At 45.4% G+C, this 19915-nt stretch overlaps 2 protein-coding genes across 6 annotated transcripts in view; one reads left to right on the top strand and one right to left on the bottom strand.

The window, feature by feature from the left end:
* Positions 1 to 6528, bottom strand: part of Chfr (checkpoint with forkhead and ring finger domains) — a 40572-nt gene extending 34044 nt beyond the window's left edge. The window contains exon 1 of the mRNA XM_090320108.1: positions 5844 to 6528. The gene's annotated coding sequence lies outside the window, so the exon portion shown is untranslated. The remainder of the gene's footprint in view (positions 1 to 5843) is intronic.
* On the top strand, positions 52 to 19153 carry Znf140 (zinc finger protein 140). 5 transcript variants are annotated; one of them, XM_090320113.1, is made up of 4 exons: positions 52 to 1166; positions 9901 to 10027; positions 10901 to 10996; positions 17854 to 19153. In XM_090320113.1, exons 1-4 carry the CDS (start codon positions 1143 to 1145, stop codon positions 18987 to 18989), a joined length of 1383 nt encoding a protein of 460 aa, XP_090176239.1. In that variant the 5' UTR covers positions 52 to 1142; the 3' UTR covers positions 18990 to 19153. The 5 variants fall into 5 exon arrangements, with proteins under 5 accessions (XP_090176239.1, XP_090176238.1, XP_090176242.1 ...); XM_090320112.1 differs by having other exon boundaries at positions 54 to 1166; positions 10898 to 10996; XM_090320114.1 differs by lacking the exon at positions 52 to 1166 and adding an exon at positions 6605 to 6692 and having other exon boundaries at positions 10898 to 10996.
* The last annotated feature ends 762 nt before the right edge of the window (positions 19154 to 19915 follow it).

The following is a 19915-nucleotide window of genomic DNA, read 5'->3' as shown; positions in this document are numbered from 1 at the left end:
CGGGTTGCGTCAGAACACGGCGACCTGCGCAGCGCTGGGTCGCTGGATCTCTGCGAGGGCGGCGCGGTGTCCAACCCCAGCCAGTTACCTGAGCCGTGCCACTCTGCCCAACCGTCGTCCGGGCTCGGAGCCCGCGGGTCCTGGTGTCTTTGCTTCGGGGCCAGGCAAGCGTACCAACCCTCCTCTGCCCTGCGCGCCACCGCCCGCTCCCGGACGCTCCCCGCGTCCCTTCGAGCGACGCAGCTTCAGCCCTCCCCCTGTTCTCGGCCGGTGCGATGGCCGCCGGCTCCCGGACAGCTGCGTGCTGGGTACGCAGAGGCTTTCTCTCGCCTTAAATAACTGCCTCAGCCGGGCATCTGGCTCACCCTTACCTACTCTGGAGGCTGAGATCTGAGGATTGGGTTCAAAGCCTGCTTGAGTCCTTGAGACTTTTATCTGCAGTGAACCACCAAAAAGCGGGATTTGGAGCTGTGGATCAAAGTAACAGAGCGCTCACCTTGGGCATAAAAGCTCAGCGACAGCGTTCAGGCCCTGAATTGAAGCCCCATGATCAGCAAGAAAGAAAAAGGGCAACAAAATAGCCACCTCGACCCCGAGGGTACCCTTTGAACACCATCAGGACTTGACGCACCCTCCTCTCCGTCTTTGGATGTCTGACTTTGGACCTCCAGAAACGTTCCTTCTGGACTATGTTTGTCCGATGTCTTCCGCGGTTAGATTTATTCCAGCCGCAGTTCCAAGAGCACTTGTTAAATAGAAGGTCCTCCACTTTAAGGCAGTCGTTTAGGATCTCTTTGAGGAAAATTAACTCTTTCCTGTATGCAAATGTCTAGTGTCTTTTGGTGTGCTGCTGTCGTGAGACTGGTGCTGGCTGTAAGAAGATAAGTAGAGTTCCTTATTTCAGAGGAATTATGTTCTGCAAGGTAATCAAATGAACCGTAGAGCACAGTTAGAGAGACAAGAAATAGTATTAGAAATCCTGTGAAAGACCACAGATATTGAGTATGCAGTGCCTCTGGCGGGCCATCTGAATAGGAAATACACAGATTAAAGGCATATATACTCAAAGCTAAGAATATGACTAACTAGAATCCTCCAATGGACAGAGTTGAGGATTCAGAATAGTGGCAAAAGGACATACCATGAAAGGCTGGATGACAAGAGAGGTGAGAGAACTTGAGGGTAGAATTTATGTTTGTACCTTGTGGTTCGGGTGTAACGTGTCAACATTTGAATAGCCACTTATCTCTGAAGAATTAGGATAGATCACTACTTCTCTGATAGGCACCAGAGTAAATGATTTGGGTGTGTGTGTATGTGAATTATAGTCATACTGAGTCCCAGTGGCTCTGCTTTAACATATTATCCATATGATCTGTGATATAATCTTACTGCCTTTATTGCTCTTACCTGAACTGTGTCACTTTATCAAGAACCAGCTGGAAAGGAAGGAACAGGTGCATATACCCAGTTACCCAGTTAATGTAAATCTTACAGTTTCATAGGCATTTGATTTATGTTTCATGGAAAAGACAGCTAATGTGGAGAAGGGTATTAGCTAGTACTTCAGAGTTAAAGAATGTTGAAAAGCCTGATGGGGAGGCAGCTAGGGTGTATGAATTCCTGTGGCTTAGTGAGACCTTCAAACAAAAATGGAATGACTTCAGTTTAATTGCTTTGGCTTACACAGATATAAATTGCAATTATCCTGTAGTTTCTGTTTTTTATTCGTTGTGGCCCTTGAACCCTGGGCCTGGGCGCTGTCCCTGAGCTCTTCAGCTCAAGGCCACCACCCTACCCCTTGAGCCACAGCGCCACTTCCACCCTGTATAGTTTCTGTGATAATCAGCTTTCACTACTACTAATCTGATCTTTTTAAATATCCTTTTTTTTGGTTTAGCTCACATTTCAGTACTTTGAGTGTATCTCTTTTAAACAGTATTTTTTTTTTTTTTTTTGCCAGTCATAGGCTTGCGCTCAGGGCCTGAGCACTGTCCTTGGGCTTTCCTCAAGGCTAGTGTTCTATCCTGAGCCACCACACCACTTCTAGCTTTTTTCTGTGTATGTGGTACCGAGGAATCGAACCTGGGTCTTCGTGCATGCTAGGCAGGCACTCTACCACCAGGCCAAACTCCCGGCCCTTAAACAATATTTTAATAAAACTTTTAATTAGGCCTCTTAATCCAATGCATCTCTTAATTTTTTGGCTTCACAGTAGCCATAATTATTCAGGGCCTGAGCACTGTTCTTGGGCTTTCTCAAGGCTAGAGCTCTACCACTTGTGCCACAGTACCACTTCTGGCTTTTGTATGTATATGGTATCAAGGAATCCAACTTGGGTCTTTCTGCATGCAAGGCAAGCACTGTACCCTTAGGCCCAACTCCCGGCCCCTATGAATTATTATTATTATTTATTATTATTTTTTTTTTGGTTCATCGTGGGGCTTGAACTCTGGGCCTGGGCTCTGTCCCTGAGCTCTTCAGCTCAAGGCTACCACGCTACCCCTTGAGTCACCTTTCTACTTCTGATTTTCTAGTGGTTAACTAGAGATAAGAATCTCTCAGACTTTAGTGCCCCGACCGGCTTTGAACCTGGATACTCAGATCTCAGCCTTCTGAGTAGCTAGGATTACAGGGGCGAGCCACCATACCAGGCTCCCTATGAATTCTTTTCATGTTCTTTTCTGACTTTGAACATTGATCTTCCAGCTCCAGGTACCAGGCTTATAGTTATTATTTCATATTAATAATTACATTTTAATAATAATTATTATTTTGATGGCGCTAAGGTTTGAACTTGCTAAGCAAGTATTCTACTATTAAGCCATACCTCTAGTTCTTGTTTTTTTGTTTTTTTGGTGGGTTGTGGAACTTGAACTCTGGGCCTGGGCATTGTCCCTGAACTCTTTAGCTCAAGGCTACTGCCATGCCCTTTGAACCACAGCACCACTTCCAGTTTTCTGGAGGTGAGCTGGAGATAAAGAGTCTCATGGACTTTAGTGCCCTGGTTGGCTTTGAACTGAGATCCTCAGATCTAAGCCTCCTGAGTAGCTGGGATTACAGGCGTAAACCAATGTGCCCGGCAAGCCATGCCTCTAGTTCTTAAAGTAAATATTTTTCATTCTGGCCAGCTGCAGTGGTTCATACCTAAAATCTTAGTTACTCAGGAGGCTCAGGGTTGAGGATCCCAGCACAGACTCTTCGGTAAACTATCAAAAGCCATTCATTAGCTGTTGCTCAAATGGTGCAATGTTAGCCTTGAACACAAGAGCTCATGGATAGCTCACAGGCCCTGAGTTCAAGCCCCAGGATCAGCACACACACAAAAAAAATTAGAGTATTAATTATTTTAACAGTTACTAATATATTAAATAACTTCATAAAATTACTATTTAGCATGTTATTTCTCCTACTTTCAGGAAATAGTCTGTTCTTCCCCCTTCCCCCCCATATTTTCTTTTTTTTTTCTTTTTTGCCAGTCCTGGGCTTGAGCTCCTTTCCCCCCCCCCCCCCCCAATTTTCTTTTTCTTTTTTTTTGCCAATCCTGGGCTTGAGCTCAGAGCCTAAGCAATGTCCTTGGGATTTCTCAAGGTTAGAGCTCTACCTCAGCACCACTTCCAGCTTTTTTCTATGTATGGGGAGAAGCCTTATGGGTGCAGTGAGTGTGGGAAGGTTTTCAGCAGCAAGTCGTACCTTGTTATACACAGGAGAACACACACAGGAGAGAGGCCATATGGATGTAACTTACGTGAGAGAGCCTTCGGTGGGAAATCACAGCTGATTATACACCAGAGAACTCATTCAGCAGAGAAACCCTATGAATGCAGTGAGTGTGAAAAGGCCTATCCTAGGAAGGCATCTCTTCAGATATACCAGAAAACACACTCAGGAGAGAAACCTTTTAAGTGCAGTGAATGTGGGAAAGCTTTTACTCAGAAGTCCTCTCTCTATGAACATCAGAGAGTTCACACAGGAGAGAAGCCATGGAAGTGCTCTGAATGTGGGAAATCTTTCTGTTGGAACTCGGGACTTCAGATCCATCAGAAAACACATAAAGTATTGAAATAAATGTTAATGAATTTTTCGCAGCCATTGATGCCCTAGAGACTCAGAAAATTATTCAGATGTAATTAAAAACAGGCCCCAAAAGTAGATTCCTATCATGTAAGTTGTATGGGAGAAACCAGTGATACTTGAGTGAGTTTGAAAAAACTTTCACAAAAATATATATAGACAAGGGGCTGGGAGTATGGCCTAGTGGTAGAGTGCATGCACAAAGGTTGGGTTTTGATTCCTCAGTACCACACACATAGAAAAAAACAGAAGTGGTGCTGTGGCTCAAGTGGTAGGGTTCTAGCCTTGGGAAAACCCAAGGACAGTGCAGCCCAGGACTAGCAAAAAATAAAAATAAAAAAGAATGCTTGAAGAATGGGGAACAACAATAACAATTATGGTAGTGTCATTATAAAGATTTGGGTCATTCACACAGACTTTGTAAGTTTAATAAATTAGGTGAGCACTTTCCCATAGAAACCATGTTATATATGTGAAACTGCTTCATAAATTAAGATAACTTGAGTTATAAACAGACTTTTTCATGGAGTATGAAGTTTTGTTTCAATATGAAAACAAGTAGAACCACTAGAAACTTATACTGAACGCTAAGGTATGTAGTTAACTGGATTACACATCTTTAGATTTTTTCCCACCCAATCCTGGGGCCTGAAGTCAGGGCCTGGACACTGTCCTTGAACTCTCTGCTCAAGGCTAGTGCTCTGCCACTTGAACTACAGCACCACTTGTTTTTTTCTGTGTATATGGTGCTGAGGAATCAAACCCAGGGCTTTGTGCATGTTAGGCAAGCTCTCTACCACTAGGCCATACTCCTGGTTGCAGATTTTGGTACTTGTGTGTGTATACACTTGATAGTATGCACACAACCCCCAATATTCTCCATATCAAATACTAAAATAATAGCAATATCCTGTTTTGTTTTGTTTTTTAGCACTATCACTTAAACATGGTTTAGAATTGGAAGGATACAGTTGTATCTAAATAGTCTGCATGAGCAGGTCTAGCAGTTACATGCCTGTTTATAAAGGTCACCATAATCAGCGCTTCCCTTGTATTGTCAGCTCAATTTCTGTTCTCCAGCTTTCTTCTTTTTATTTTGAGGGGGGTGGAATGAACTCTGAGCTTGGCCACTGTGTCTGAGCTCTTTTTGCTCAGGGCTTGGGCTCTACCACTTTGAACTGCAGTGCCACTTCTGGGGTTTTCTGGTGGTTAACCAGGGTTTTTTGGTGGTTAACCAGAGATAGGAGTCTCACCGACTTTCCTGCCACGGCTTGCTTTGAACTGTGATCCTCAGATCTCCTAGCCATCTCCTGAGGGGCTAGGATTACAGGTGAGAGCCACCAGCTCCTAGCTCTCCTCGATTTTACATGATAAACCCACTATAGCTCAAACTGTTCCCTATAGTCAATGTGTTGTTTCTGTTTAAATTAGTCATAAAAGGATTTGTAATGAATTTTATAAATGGAATTTAGCAAATTATGCAAATATTTTACAGTAAACCCTCATAGAATAGTCTAGGAAAATTAAAGAGCTAAACAATTGCCTAAACTGATACATAAGGCTAAACTGAAAGGAACTAATGAAGTTGTGTGAAAGAACAGCTTTCCCCCTCCTCCCCAGGCAGAAGAAATGAGCATGCTCAGGGGTGTCCAGGAGCATATATGACACTCGGAAATGCAAGGTTTAGCACAGTAAGAGTAGGAAAATAATGTAAATGAAATTTAAAGACAAGATTATACAGTTTCATGGATCATGTTAAGAACCTTTACCTTTTCTCGGGATCTCCTAGAAGCCAGAAAATTATGTTCGGCAGAGGGATGTAATTGCAGTTTCACTTGTAAATACCAGGCTGACTTCTGCAAAGAAGGGATCTGCTGGGGGCGAGGGCGCCCAGTCCTGTCTGTGGTCCTAGCTCTTCAGGAGGCTGAGATCTGGACGGCCCAGCCCGCGGTGGCACGTCAGACGACTCCAGGAGACTCCCCGCTTAACCAGCATTTCCTGAGGAACTGGAGGTTTGGCTCACATGGTAGAGCGCCAGCCTCCAGTAGTTCCGCAGAGGGGATCTGGTGGGTTGGTCCCGGCTGGGTGGACTCGGCCCCGGCCTGGTCCAGTGGGTGTGGCTGCGGAGCTGTCCGAAATCCAGAACCGAACCGATCTCTGTTGCCCCCCCCAGCCGCAGTGGCCTGTGGGAAACGTAGTTGAATCTCGCGGGTTTTGTCTCCGCACAGCATGGCGGGAGATGTAGTCTCACCTAGTCTCCTTTCAGCGCCACGAATCTGGGGAACTGGTCGGGCTGGCGGGTCGCGCGGCTTGCTGCGGACTGTGTTGCCCGTCGCCGCCGTGGCCCTGTGGCGTGGAGGGCTGCCATCGCCGGGGGCTCTGCGGCCTGGCAGCGGTTTTCCGGGTTCCCTCAGGGCGGTTCCGGGAGGAGGCGCGCGGGCCCAGGGTCGGTGGCCGCGGGGAGGAGGCGCGCGGCTTCCTAGAACGCTCCGGCCCTGGGCTCGCTCTCCCGCAGCGTGGTGGGCCCCTTGGCCCGCTCGCGGACACGCCGTCTCCCTTCGTCGGCGCCGCCCTCGGTCGTCTTCGGCTCTTCTCCGCCCGTTTGAGTCATGGCTCCGGTAAGCAGCCGTTTTCAGGACTTGGGGGACAGGACCGGCTTGCCCTGCCTGAAGGACCTGCCCTGGAGAAGCCCCGGCGCTTGAGCCTGAGGGTCGTGGTGCCGGCTGTTACCCTCCTCTTCCCTCCCGTGTACTGCGGGTTGAACTCTGGGCGTCAGGGCTCCTACACGGGCGCCCTGCTACGTGAGCCAGGCTGTCACTAAGCGTCCTTCGGCAGCGGGTGTGGCCCCTGGTGTCCCCGGACCACCAGTATCAGCATCACTTCAAAGCGTACAAGGACCGAAGATGCCTTTTTTCTCTGCCTGCCTGCCTGCCTGCCTCCTGCCTGCCTGCCTCCTGCCTCCTGCCTGCCTCCTGCCTGCCTCCTGCCTCCTGCCTCCTGCCTGCCTGCCTGCCTGCCTCCTGCCTGCCTGCCTCCTGCCTCCTGCCTGCCTGCCTCCTGCCTGCCTGCCTCCTGCCTGCCTGCCTCCTGCCTCCTGCCTGCCTCCTGCCTGCCTCCTGCCTCCTGCCTCCTGCCTGCCTGCCTGCCTGCCTCCTGCCTGCCTGCCTCCTCCCTGCCTGCCTCCTGCCTGCCTGCCTCCTGCCTCCTGCCTGCCTCCTGCCTCCTGCCTCCTGCCTGCCTGCCTCCTGCCTCCTGCCTGCCTCCTGCCTGCCTGCCTCCTGCCTGCCTGCCTCCTGCCTCCTGCCTGCCTGCCTGCCTGCCTCCTGCCTCCTGCCTCCTGCCTCCTGCCTGCCTGCCTGCCTGCCTGCCTGCCTGCCTCCTGCCTCCTGCCTGCCTCCTGCCTGCCTCCTGCCTGTCTGCCTGCCTGCCTGCCTCCTGCCTGCCTGCCTCCTGCCTGCCTGCCTCCTGCCTGCCTCCTGCCTGCCTGCCTGCCTGCCTGCCTGCCTCCTGCCTCCTGCCTGCCTGCCTGCCTGCCTGCCTGCTGCCTGCCTGCCTGCCTCCTGCCTGCCTCCTGCCTGCCTGCCTGCCTCCTGCCTCCTGCCTCCTGCCTGTCCGCCTGCCTGCCTGCCTGCCTGCCTCCTGCCTCCTGCCTCCTGCCTGTCCGCCTGCCTGCCTGCCTGCCTCCTGCCTCCTGCCTGCCTGCCTGCCTGCCTGCCTGCCTGCTGCCTGCCTGCCTGCCTCCTGCCTGCCTGCCTGCCTCCTGCCTCCTGCCTCCTGCCTGCCTCCTGCCTGCCTCCTGCCTGCCTGCCTGCCTGCCTCCTGCCTGCCTGCCTCCTGCCTGCCTGCCTCCTGCCTGCCTGCCTCCTGCCTGCCTCCTGCCTGCCTGCCTGCCTGCCTGCCTGCCTCCTGCCTCCTGCCTGCCTGCCTGCCTGCCTGCCTGCCTGCCTGCTGCCTGCCTGCCTGCCTCCTGCCTGCCTGCCTGCCTCCTGCCTCCTGCCTCCTGCCTGTCCGCCTGCCTGCCTGCCTGCCTCCTGCCTCCTGCCTCCTGCCTGTCCGCCTGCCTGCCTGCCTGCCTCCTGCCTCCTGCCTGCCTGCCTGCCTGCCTGCCTGCTGCCTGCCTGCCTGCCTGCCTCCTGCCTGCCTGCCTGCCTCCTGCCTCCTGCCTCCTGCCTGCCTCCTGCCTGCCTCCTGCCTGCCTGCCTGCCTGCCTCCTGCCTGCCTGCCTCCTGCCTGCCTCCTGCCTGCCTGCCTGCCTGCCTGCCTGCCTGCCTCCTGCCTCCTGCCTGCCTGCCTCCTGCCTGCCTGCCTGCCTGCCTGCCTGCCTCCTCCCTGCCTGCCTCCTGCCTGCCTCCTGCCTCCTGCCTGCCTCCTGCCTGCCTCCTCCCTGCCTGCCTCCTGCCTGCCTTCCTGCCTCCTGCCTGCCTCCTGCCTGCCTCCTGCCTGCCTCCTGCCTGCCTGCCTGCCTGCCTGCCTCCCTGCCTGCCTGCCTGCCTGCCTCCTGCCTCCTGCCTGCCTGCCTGCCTGCCTGCCTGCCTGCCTCCTGCCTGCCTCCCTGCCTGCCTGCCTGCCTGCCTCCTGCCTGCCTGCCTGTCTGCCTGCCTGCCTGCCTCCTGCCTGCCTGCCTCCTGCCTGCCTGCCTCCTGCCTGCCTGCCTGCCTGCCTCCCTGCCTGTCTGCCTCCCTGCCTTCCACCACCCCCTTCCTTATTTTATTTTATTTTTATTTTTATTTTTGGCAGCCCTGCCAGGAATCTTGATTCTCAGATATCTCGGACAGTTGAGTAGTTAGTGTGCCCAGCTAGTTGTGTGGCTCATTCGAGTATTCAAAGACAAGATATAAAGTAGGATTTTTGTATATTTCTGGTAACTCCGAAGCAAAAAACTTTAGGTTCCATTCTGAGAGGTATTACTTTTTCTTCTTGAGAAGTATGTTCGCTTTCTATATTGTTTGTTGTTTTTCTTTTTTATTCTGTGATATTTCTAAAATTTTTAGTACGATATGTTGGAAATTGCATACCTCACTTGTCAGTTATTGCTGATACTCTAATACAGTTGCTTATTATCATGAAGAAATGTTTGCTAAACCATAGCCCATAAGTCTGCACGATTTATTAAACACAAAAGAGTTGTCTATACTATTTATGAAATAATAGGGTATTAATAATTTTCCGAGGTATGTAAGTATGTTAGGCAGTTAATAAGATAGCCATAATTTTCTACTTGGTTTAAGCATGTATTTTTAAAAACTTTCTAACTAGGGCCAGGAGTTTGGCCTAGTGGTAGAGTGCTTGCCTAGCATGCACCGAGACCAGGGTTCGATTCCTCAGTACCACATGTATAGAAAAAGCCAGAAGTGGTGCTGTGGCTCAAGTGGTAGAGCTCTAGCCTTGAGAAAGCCCAAGGGCAGTGAGCCTTGAGTTCAAGCCAGGACTGGCTTTTTTTTTTTTTTTTTAGCATAATTTACTATTTACTTAACTTATTTGAAATAGACTATAAATAACAAAATAATATAGAATGAAAAAATTTTTCCAACCAGAATAAGAAACCTATGTTGTTCTCATCTAGATAGCCCTAAATTGTGAACAACTGCAAATCAGGTCTTGACAATTTGTCTATACCCTTTTCTTCTTCTCTCTTGTTGTTTAACAAAACAAAGCAAAAAAGTTAGGATCGTCATTGTATTGGAGTTACTCAGAATTTTGGAAACTCTCATTACCACTACATTTATATACTGTCTACTTTCCTTGGTGAGACTCTTGTCATTCCCTTAATCATCAGGGCCTTGCACCATGGGTGCTGGTGGTACAGATAACTGTATGTTATTTCAGGGTTCAGTGACATTCAGGGATGTGGCCATAGATTTCTCCCAGGAGGAGTGGAAATGGCTTCAGCCTGCTCAAAGAGATTTATATAAATGTGTGATGCTGGAAAATTATGGTCATCTGGTTTCACTGGGTAAGTGTTCCTCATCTCCTACAAGTCATAATTAGATCCTTAGAATGCTGTTGTAATCTTTGTGGTTTTGGTTTATTTTAGGTTGCGGGGAGCTATTCCTGGGACCTATGTGCTGATCCTGAGCTTTTTCTGCTCACGGCAATTAGCACTCTGCTGATTGAGCCCAGGTCCTCAGATCTCAGCCTCCCCAGTAGCTAGGATTATAGACAAAATGCATAAACTGGTGACCAGTGAAAATCTTGATTATCTGGCTGAACATTCACAAGGGATACTTAATTTCTTAAATTTTTTTTTTAAGATGAGGATTTGGGATTGGAACCTTTGAACAGCTTTTGTTGTTGTTGTCGTTTTTCCAGTCTTGGGGCTTTGTTGCACTCAGGGTCTGGGCACTGTTCTTAAGCTTTCTCAAGGCTAGTGCTCTACCACTTGAGCCACAGCCCTATTCTTGTCTTTTCTGTGTATGCAGTACAGAGGAATCAAATCCAGGGCTTCATGCATGCTACGCAAGAACTCTACCACTAGATCATACACCCAGTCTTTTGGACAGTCTTCATACCTCCACTTGACATTTATTTTAGATGTTTTTCTTTTTCTTTTTTTCTTTCTTTCTTTTTTTTTTTGCCAGTCCTGGGGCTTGAACTCAAGGCCTGTGTGCACTGTTCTTGAGCTTCCTCAAGGCTAGCACTCTGCCACTTGAGACACAGCACCACTTCTGCCTTTTTCTGTGTATGTAGTACTGAGGAATCGAACCCAGGGCTTCATGCATGTTAGGCTAGCATTCTACCCCTAGGCCACATTTCCAGCCCATTAGTTGCTTTTCTTTTCTAAGGGTTTAAAGACTGATTTTGAACTTTTTTCATTTCTTGTAAGCAGGTCTCTGCATTTCTAAGCCAGATGTGGTTTCCTTATTGGAGCAAGGGAAAGAGCCCTGGCTTGGGAAGAAAGGTGTGAGCAGAGATTTCTTTTCAGGTAAGTGAATTACAGGCTGTTAGGTAAAGTTTTAAAGAAAGCAACCTAATTAGTCAATGGGAAAGCAATACTATTTAGTATATTACTTGAAAAAAAGTCCTCTTAAAGATACCATAGGGCACTTAGCCCATTATTCCATAAGGGACCACTTTTTTTTTTTGCCAAGAGATATGTCACCTCACCCCTCATCTTCAATGTTAGCTTAGTTTGGTTCTATAGATTTAGTTTCTTTTTGAGTTCTCCTTTTCTTCAAATATGGCATATTTCTTTTGCTTAAATAAAAATATATATCTAAAAAGCATATATCTACATCTGTCTATAGGTATTTATTTACATATATACATCAGAATACATATTGTATTTTGTTTAATCAACTTGGAAGGATTAATTCATAATGCATTATTTGGTTAACTGATATCTGTTTATTCATGCAGTCTCAATATTTAATTATTTAATGGAAATTTAATATTGTGAAGGCTTTTATTTTTATTCTTTAATTAATTTATTTATTTATTTATTTATTTATTGCCAGTCCTGGGCTTAAGCTCAGGGCCTGAGGACTGTCCTTGGATTTTTCTCAAGGCTAGAACTCTACCACTTGAGCCTCAGCACCACTTCTGGCTTTTTCTAAGTATGAGGTACGAAGGAATCGAATCCGGGTCTTTGTGCATGCTAGGCAAGCACTCTACCACTAGGCCAAACTCCCAGCCCTATTTTTATTTTTTTGTGGTTTATGGGGCTTGAACTCTGGGCCTAAGCTCTGTCTCTAAACTCTTCAGCTCAAGGCTACTGCTCTTTCTACCCCTTGAGCCACAGCCCCATTTCCCCTTTTCTACTGATTAATTGAAGGTAAGAGTCTTACATTCTTTAGTGCCCAGGCTGGCTTTGAACTGTGATCCTCAGATCTCAACCTACTGAGTAGCCAGGATTACAGACTGTGAGCCACTAGGGTTTCTTTTTTTTTTTTCCCTTCCAGTTTCACCACTTGAACTTGGAGCCTGGGTGCTATTCCTGGACTCTTTTACTCAAGGCTAGTCTCTACTACTTTGAGCCCCAGTGCCACTTCTGGTTTTTGAGTGGTTAGTCAAAGATAACAGTCTCATGAGGATTTTCCTGTCTGGGCTGACTTTGAACTGGGATCCTCAGATCTCAATTTCTTGAGTAGTTGAGATTACAGGCATAAGCCACCAGCATCCAGCTGTAATTGATTTTTTTTTCTTTTTTGGTCATGGAACTTGGACTCTGGGCCTGAGTCCCTGAGCTCTTCAGCTGAAAGCCACCATCCTACCACTTGAGCCACAGCACCACCTCGATTTTCTTGTGGTTAATTGGAGATAACAGTCTCATGGACTTTAATGCCCAGGCTGACTGTGAACCGTGATCCTCAGATCTCGGGCTCCCGAGTAGCTAGGTGGCATGAGCCACCATGCCGGCTAATCTATATATATTCTTATGTATGGCAGTCCTATATATAACATCTATTCCAGCAGACGATTGGAATAGATCTTAGAGAAAAAAGAACACAGCCTAAAATTAGAGATATCAATGAGGATTCTTACGTTAAGAAACAAAGTGTGAGATGGTGGTTCACGCCTGTCATCCTAGCTGCTCCGGAGGCTGAGATCTGAGGATCAAGGTTCAAAGCCAGCCCAGGCACAAAAGAACCTGAGACTGTTATCTCCAATTAACCTCTAGAAAACCAAAAGTGGGGCTTGGCTCTAGGGTAGGGTGGTACCCTTGGGCTGTAGAGCTCAGGGACAATACCTAGGCCCAGGGATAGTGCTGTAGCCTACAGCTGAAGAGCTCAGGGACAGAGTCCAGGCTGAGTTCAAGCCCCATGACCCACAAAAAAAGAAAGAAAGAAAGAAAGAATGAAATAAAATGAAAAAAAAAAAAAAGAAATTTTGAGCCAGATACCAGTAGCTCATGCCTGTAATCATAGCTACTCAGGAGTCTGAGATCTGAGAATCGCACAGCTCAAAGCCATCTAGGACAGGAAAGTCCTAGTGATGCTTATCTAATTAACCACCAGAAAACTGGCAGTGGAGCTTGGCTGTAAGTGGTAGAGAACTAGCTTTGAGTAAAAGAAACTCAGGGACAGCTTCAGCCCCTGAATTCAAGCCCTAGGACTAGCAAAAAAAAAAAAAAAAAAAAAAAAAGGAAGGAAGGAAGGAAATTTGAAGCCATAAAGTAAAATTCTACACTTTTTTTTTTTTTTTTTTTTGACAGTGCTGGGGCTTGAGCTCAAGACTTGAGCACTGTCCTTGGGCTCTACTACTTGAGCCACAGCACCACTTCCAGCTTTTTCTATGTATGTGGGGTGCTGAGGAATCGAACCCTGGTCTATATACATGCTAGGCAAGGACTCTACCACGAGGCCAAACTCCCAGCCCTGCTTTGTATACTTTTTTCACCTTTGGTTGACAATGGAATTAGTGCTGGCCCTTTAAATATGAATATGAGCACCCTTGGCCTGGGCGCTGTCCCTGAGCTCTTCAGCTCAAGGCGGTATCACCCTACCCTGAGCCAAGCTCCACTTCCCATTTTATAGAGGCTAATTGGAGATAAGAGTCTCAGGTCTAGTTGTGCCCCAACCTTGAAGATTCTTATGTAAAAGACATGATATCGGGGCCGGGAGTTTGGCCTAGTGGTTAAAGTGCTTGCCTAGCATGCATGAAGACCCGGGTTCGATTCCTCAGTACCACATACATAGAAAAAAGTCAGAAGTGGTGCTGAGGCTCAAGTGGTAGAGCTCTAGCCTTGAGAAAGTCCAAGGACAGTGCTCAGGCCCTGAGCTCAAGCCCAGGACTAGCAAAAAAAAAAAAAAAAGACATGATATCTAAGTGTATATTCTTATGAAAGTTCTACAATTTTGTTGTTTGTTGTCTAAGGTTGAGTTACAGAAATTATGTTTTACATGATGAGAAAGACACTTACTACCTGCCCTTGGCCCATCTGCTTGTCTTGATAATTTTGTATGGCCCTTAATGATGTTATATATATCTTAATGGTCCTTGGTAGAAAATAGGTTCCCCATTCTTTTAGAAGTATAGGGCCCTTAGAAAGCAGTCCTGGTGCCAGGCACAGTGGCTTGGGCCTGTAATCCTAGCTATTCAGGAGGCTAAGATGTGAAGATTGCAGTTCAGAGCCAGCCTGGGCACTAAAGACTGTGAGAGTCTTATCTCTAATTAACCACCAGAAAACAGGAAGTGGTGCTGTAGCTCCAGGGGAAGGGTGGTAGCCTTGAGCTGAAGAGCTCAGGGATAGCGCCCAGGCCCAGAGTTCAGGCCTCATGACTGGAGGAAAAAAAAAAAAAAGAAGAAGCAAGAAAGAAAAGAAAAATGTCTTTTTCTAAATTAAAAAATATCAAAACATGCTGGGTATGGTAGTGCAGGCCTTTAATTCTAGCACTTGGGTGGGCAGAGGCAAGAGGATCAAGGTTAAACTGGGCTGCATAATTAGACCCTCTCTCAAACAAGATCAAGAAATGCACATAGAAGGGAAATGAGGAAAAAGAAATCAAATTACTCCTAATATCACTACATTAACGTAGCACTTATAAATTTTGTGTTCCTTCCAGTATCCCTTTTTATTTTTAAAATTGTGAAGTAAACATCAATAATGCATAAGCATAAATGTGCAATCTAACATTTTAAGACAAATATCTTTGTGCCCAAGATCAGTACACATAGCTCTGTCAGTCCACCGCTGATAGCTTGCTGTGTTCATATTGTAGTCCCTAAGTTATAATCCTTTTTTGTGTGTGTACCAATCCTGGTGCTTGAACTCAGGATCTAGGCTTTTTTTGTTAATGATAGTGTTTTTAGCATTTGAGCTACAGCTCCACTTGTAGCGGTTTTTGAAAGTTAATTGGTGTCTCATGGACCAACCTACCTACCTTCCTTTCCTTCCTTCCTCTCCTTCCTCTCCTTCCTCCTCCCCTGCCGCTTTCTTTTTTTTTTTTTTTTTGACAGTCCTGGGTCTTGTACTCAGGGCCTGGGTAATGTCCTTGAGCTTTCTCATGGCTAATGCTCTACCACTTAACCCATGGCACCACTTCCAGATTTTTCTGTGTATGTGTTACTGAGGAATTGAACCCAGGGAGCCACAGTACCACTTCCTGTTTTCTAGTGTTAATTGGAGATAAGAGTCTCACATTCCTTAGTGCCCAGGCTTGCTTTGAACCACATCCTCAGATCTCAGCCTCCAGAGTAGCTTAGATTATAGGCGTGAGCCACCACACCCGACAGGTTAATTGATTTTTAAAACCTTTTTTTTTTTTTTTTTGCCAGTCCTGGTGCTTGAACTTAGGGCCTGAGCCCTGTCCTTTAGCCTTTTCATAACTAGCGCTGTACCACTTGAGCCACAGAACCACTTCTGGCTTTTCTGTGAATGTTGTACTGAAGAATCAAACCAAGAGCTTTTTGCACTCTATCACTCGGCCCCACTCCTAGCCCTAGTTAATTGATTTTTTTTTTTCATTAAAACTTAGGGGTTTGGGGGGTTTTTTTGTTGTTGTTTTTTGGTCTGTTATGAAACTTGAAGTCTATGTCTGGGTGTTGTCTCTGAGCTCTTCAGCTTAAGGCTACTGCTCTACCACTGGAGCCACAGTGCCACTTCCCATTTTCCAGTGGTTAATTGGAGATAAGAGTCTAGGTTTTTAGTGCGGGAGCTTGCTTTGAACCTCGATCCTCAGATCTCAGCCGCTTGAGTAGCAAGATTATATGTGTGAGCCACTGCGTCCAGCTCAGTTTATTGATTTTTTTAATGTTTAAGAACTTGTAATAAATTCTATTGGATCTTGAGTATAGTTTTCTGGTGATTAATTGGAGCTAAGAGTCTCATGGACTTTTTAGTGCCTGGGCTGGGTTTCAACTGTGATCCTCAGATCTCAGGCTCCAGAGTAGATTACAGGCATGAGCTACCTCGCTTGGCAGTTCCTTTGTTTTATAGAACTGTGACTTACAGCAGATAGCCAAAATTTATCAAACACTTGTCTTTTATATAAAGTAGCACATTATTTGTATTCACTATTCTTGGGCATATTCATACTTTAAATTATCTCTAGAGCAAATATTGAACAATGAATAATATCAAAACATAGTTTGAACTTTTTTTTTTTTTTTCTTGCCAGTCCTGGGCTTAAGCTCAGGGCCTGAGCACTGTCCTTGGACTTACGTCAAGGCTAGAGCTCTACCACTTGAGCCTCAGCATCACTTCGGCTTTTTTTTGTTCTATGTATGTGGTATGAGGAATCAAACCTGGGTCTTCATGTATGGTAGGCAAGCACTCTACCACTAGGCCAAACTCCAGTCCCTGGACTATTTTTTTTAAGGAATAATAAAAAAAACTCAGATCTAGTGCTTCACTGAAGCCTGTAATCCTAGGTATTTAGGAGGCTGAGGTCTGAGGATTGAATATCAGAGCCAACCTGGTCAGGAGAGGCCATGAGAATCTTATTTCTCCTTAATCAGAAAAAAAGTTGGAAGTGGAACTGTGGCCAAGGCTTTGAGTTTAAGCCCTAGTTCTGGTACATATACACAAAAAGGTTGTACCATGGGTTTTTTATTTTTATTTATTTTTCATGGTGGCATTTTTATTTTCCTTTTGTGATTTTTTTTTTTTCTATTTAGAGGAGACGAGGGAGGGTGCAGAGAGGAAGGAGGAAGGGTGAACAAATGAAGTCATGCTGTTTAGTATACACTATAGAAAATGAACTTTGTAACTTGCAGAAAGGAATGGGAGTGGGAATCTGAGAGAAAGAGAAGGAAGAGTTGAGTGACACTGTCTAAAAAAGAAATGTACTCATTAACCTGACTTATGAAATGGCAACTCCTCTTTTAATAATTAAAATAAGGTTTGGCTAAAAAAAATTGTACATAATCGGTACAGACACAACTTTCTGAATATTTTCAGTGTGAATGTATAAATTTGGAACCTATGTATACAGAATATTGACTGTATTTTGTTGAAGTTTTTTTTTTTTTTTTTGTATGGGGGGGTGGTAGTAGTGCTTGAACTCAGTGCCAGGCACTGCTCCTAAGCTCTTTTGCTCAAAAACTAACACTTTGAGCTACAGCTCCACTTCTGGTTTTCTAATGGTTAATTGAAGATAAGAGTTTCATTGACTTTCCTTCTCAGGCTGGCTTCAAACCGCAATCCTCAGATCCTTGGTACCACATATATATAAAAAAGGCGGAAGTAGTGCTGTAGCTTAATTGGTAGAGCACTAACCTTGAGGAAAGCCCACAGACAATGCTCAGTCCCTGAGTTCAGTCCTCAGGACTGGCCAAGAAAAAAAATGGAGAAATGGTTTGATGCTAATGGCTCATGCAGTTAGCCATTTTACTCAGGAGGCTGAAATCTAAGGATCACAGTTTAAAGCCAGCTCTGACACGAAAGTCCACTCGGCTCTTATCTCCAATCAATCATCATAGAGCCAGAAGTGGGGCTCTTACTCAAGCGGTAGAGTGCTATCCTTGAGAAAAAAAGCTCAGTCCCAGCATCCTGGCCCTGAATTCAAGCAACAGGATTGGCACCAAAAAAATAAAAATAGAAATGGCTTTTAGTTTACACAATATATGGAAAAAAAAAAAATTTTTTTTTTTTTGGCCAGTCCTGGGGCTTGAACTCAGGGCCTGAGCACTGTCCTTGGACACGTTTTTGCTCAAGGTTAGTGCTCTGCCACCTGAGCCACAGCGTCACTTCACTTCTGGCTTTTTCTGTGTATGTGGTACTGAGGAATCAAATGCCCAGGGCTTCATACATGCTAGGCAACTAGCACTCTGCCACTAGGCTATGTTCCCCGTCCCTGAAAAAATATTTTATTATTGTTACTATTATTTTGTATCTTTCAGTGTTAGATGGGAAGATCAAAGAGTTTCCTCAAAAAAATGCCATTCTTGAAGGTGATTCATCCAAGTATTTGATAATGGAAAGAATGTTAAGCCAAGGCTCTGTATGTTCCAACTTTAAGGGAAGCTGGAAGCACAGAAATGGTACCCAGATGCTTCAAGGAGAGCATGGGTGTATCAGGCAAGTGACAATCTCTCATCAAGAAGTCCTAGGTCAACATAAGAATAGCAGTGCTATAGAAAGGCCCTATGGATGCCATGAATGTGGAAAAACTTTCAATCGGCGCTTTTCCCTTGTGTTACATCAGAGAACTCATACTGGAGAGAAACCATATGTGTGTAAGGAATGTGGCAAGACCTTTAGCCAGATCTCAAATCTTGTGAAACATCAGATGATACATACTGGAAAGAAGCCTCATGAGTGTAAGGACTGTAATAAGACATTCAGTTACCTTTCATTCCTTATTGAGCACCAGAGAACACACACTGGAGAGAAACCTTATGAATGTGCTCACTGTGGAAAGGCCTTTAGTCGTGCCTCAAATCTCACTCGACATCAGAGAATTCACCTTGGGAAAAAACAATATATGTGTAGGAAATGTGGGAGAGCCTTTAGCAGTGGCTCAGAACTCATCCGCCATCAGATTACTCATACTGGAGAGAAACCTTTTGAATGTAGTGAATGTGGGAAAGCATTCCGCCGTTCCTCACATCTTACTCGACATCAAGGCATCCATACAACCAAGACCCCCTATGAATGTTATGAGTGTAGCAAAGCATTCCGTTGTCACTCATTCCTCATTAAACACCAGAGAATTCATGCTGGAGAAAAGCTCTATGAATGTGATGACTGTGGTAAAGTTTTCAGTTGGCATGCATCCCTTATCCAACATAGGAAAATTCATACTGGAGAGAAACCCTATGCATGTGCAGAATGTAATAAAGCCTTTAGTAGAAGCTTTTCTCTCATTCTACATCAGATAACCCATACTGGAGAGAAACCCTACATATGTAAGATATGTAATAAATCATTCAGCTGGAGTTCAAACCTTGTTAAACACCAGCGAACGCACACTCTAAAGAGCCCCTATAAATATGAAAATTCCTTTAATTATCACCCATTGTTTAACACACAGTAATGAATCTCTGTAAGGAAAGCCTAAGAATGTATAGGTCAATACAAAAATAAAATATCCAAAATAATGTCTTACCTTTACTTCAGAGAACTATTAGAAAGGAGCCTTATATCAATGTGTTGAATGTGAAGGAGTGGAGTCTGGACCATCTTTAACATCATCAAAAAAAACCTCCAGGAATATGTGAAAAGCCATTAGTAGCTGTTCATTCTTTATCAACAATCTAAGGGAAGAGATCAATATTGAGAAGATTGTTCATGTGAAAAAATTCCTTGCTCTACATTTGTAACTTCCTTCCAGGAGAGTCAGTATGCAATAGATATGAAGAAGCTTTCGTTAGAGACCAGCCCTCATTTTGCATTTGTTGGCTTAGCCACAACAGTTTGCATGATAAGGAAGAGCTTTACCAAGGGGCAGAACATTCTCTGTGAGGTTCATATCTCCAATAAACTACCCAGAAAACAAAACTGGTGCTGTGGTGCAAAGTAGGAGTGCTAGCCTTGAGCAAAAGAGCTCAGTGACAGCACTCTGGTCCTGAGTTCAAACTCCATGACTGACCGAAAAAGAAATGTTCTATATTTTTTGTTATGGTTTTGAGACTGAATTTGGCTAACAAGTTCGTTTTTTAATTTACTATAGATTATCTTAGTCTGAAATGAAGGCAAAATATATAACAAGAAAATACCCATACCGTTTACTGTTTTATGAGAGCTGTTTTTGTTTTTTGTTTTTAACAAGTATATATTTGTAACTATGCCATCAGCTGCTCAGATGGCATAACTCACACTAGGGAAGTCTGCTTTGATCAGGAAAGTGAATTTTATAGCAATAATTATAGACTTTAGGAATAGCTATTGGGCATTAATATTGTAGTAGTTGCATTGAGGCCATGTCCATAAGAAGGGATTATTAAATATTTTGTAAGTCAT

This window comes from Megascapheus bottae, chromosome 28 (assembly GCF_031878675.1).
Source record: "Megascapheus bottae isolate mThoBot1 chromosome 28, mThoBot2.hap1, whole genome shotgun sequence".
Taxonomy (NCBI): Eukaryota; Metazoa; Chordata; class Mammalia; order Rodentia; family Geomyidae; genus Megascapheus; species Megascapheus bottae.
The sequence above is the reverse complement of the archived record's forward strand: the minus strand, read 5'-3'. Positions and strand labels throughout refer to the sequence as shown.

Excerpts from the sequence above, each read along its gene's own strand:
- Znf140 (XM_090320112.1), top strand. The coding sequence starts at position 1,143 with ATGAAAGGCTGGATGACAAGAGAG. Across the intron at positions 1,167-9,900 it reads AAGGCTGGATGACAAGAGAG|GGTTCAGTGACATTCAGGGA; the intron begins GTGAGAGAACTT and ends ATGTTATTTCAG. Across the intron at positions 10,997-17,853 it reads GAGCAGAGATTTCTTTTCAG|TGTTAGATGGGAAGATCAAA; the intron begins GTAAGTGAATTA and ends TGTATCTTTCAG.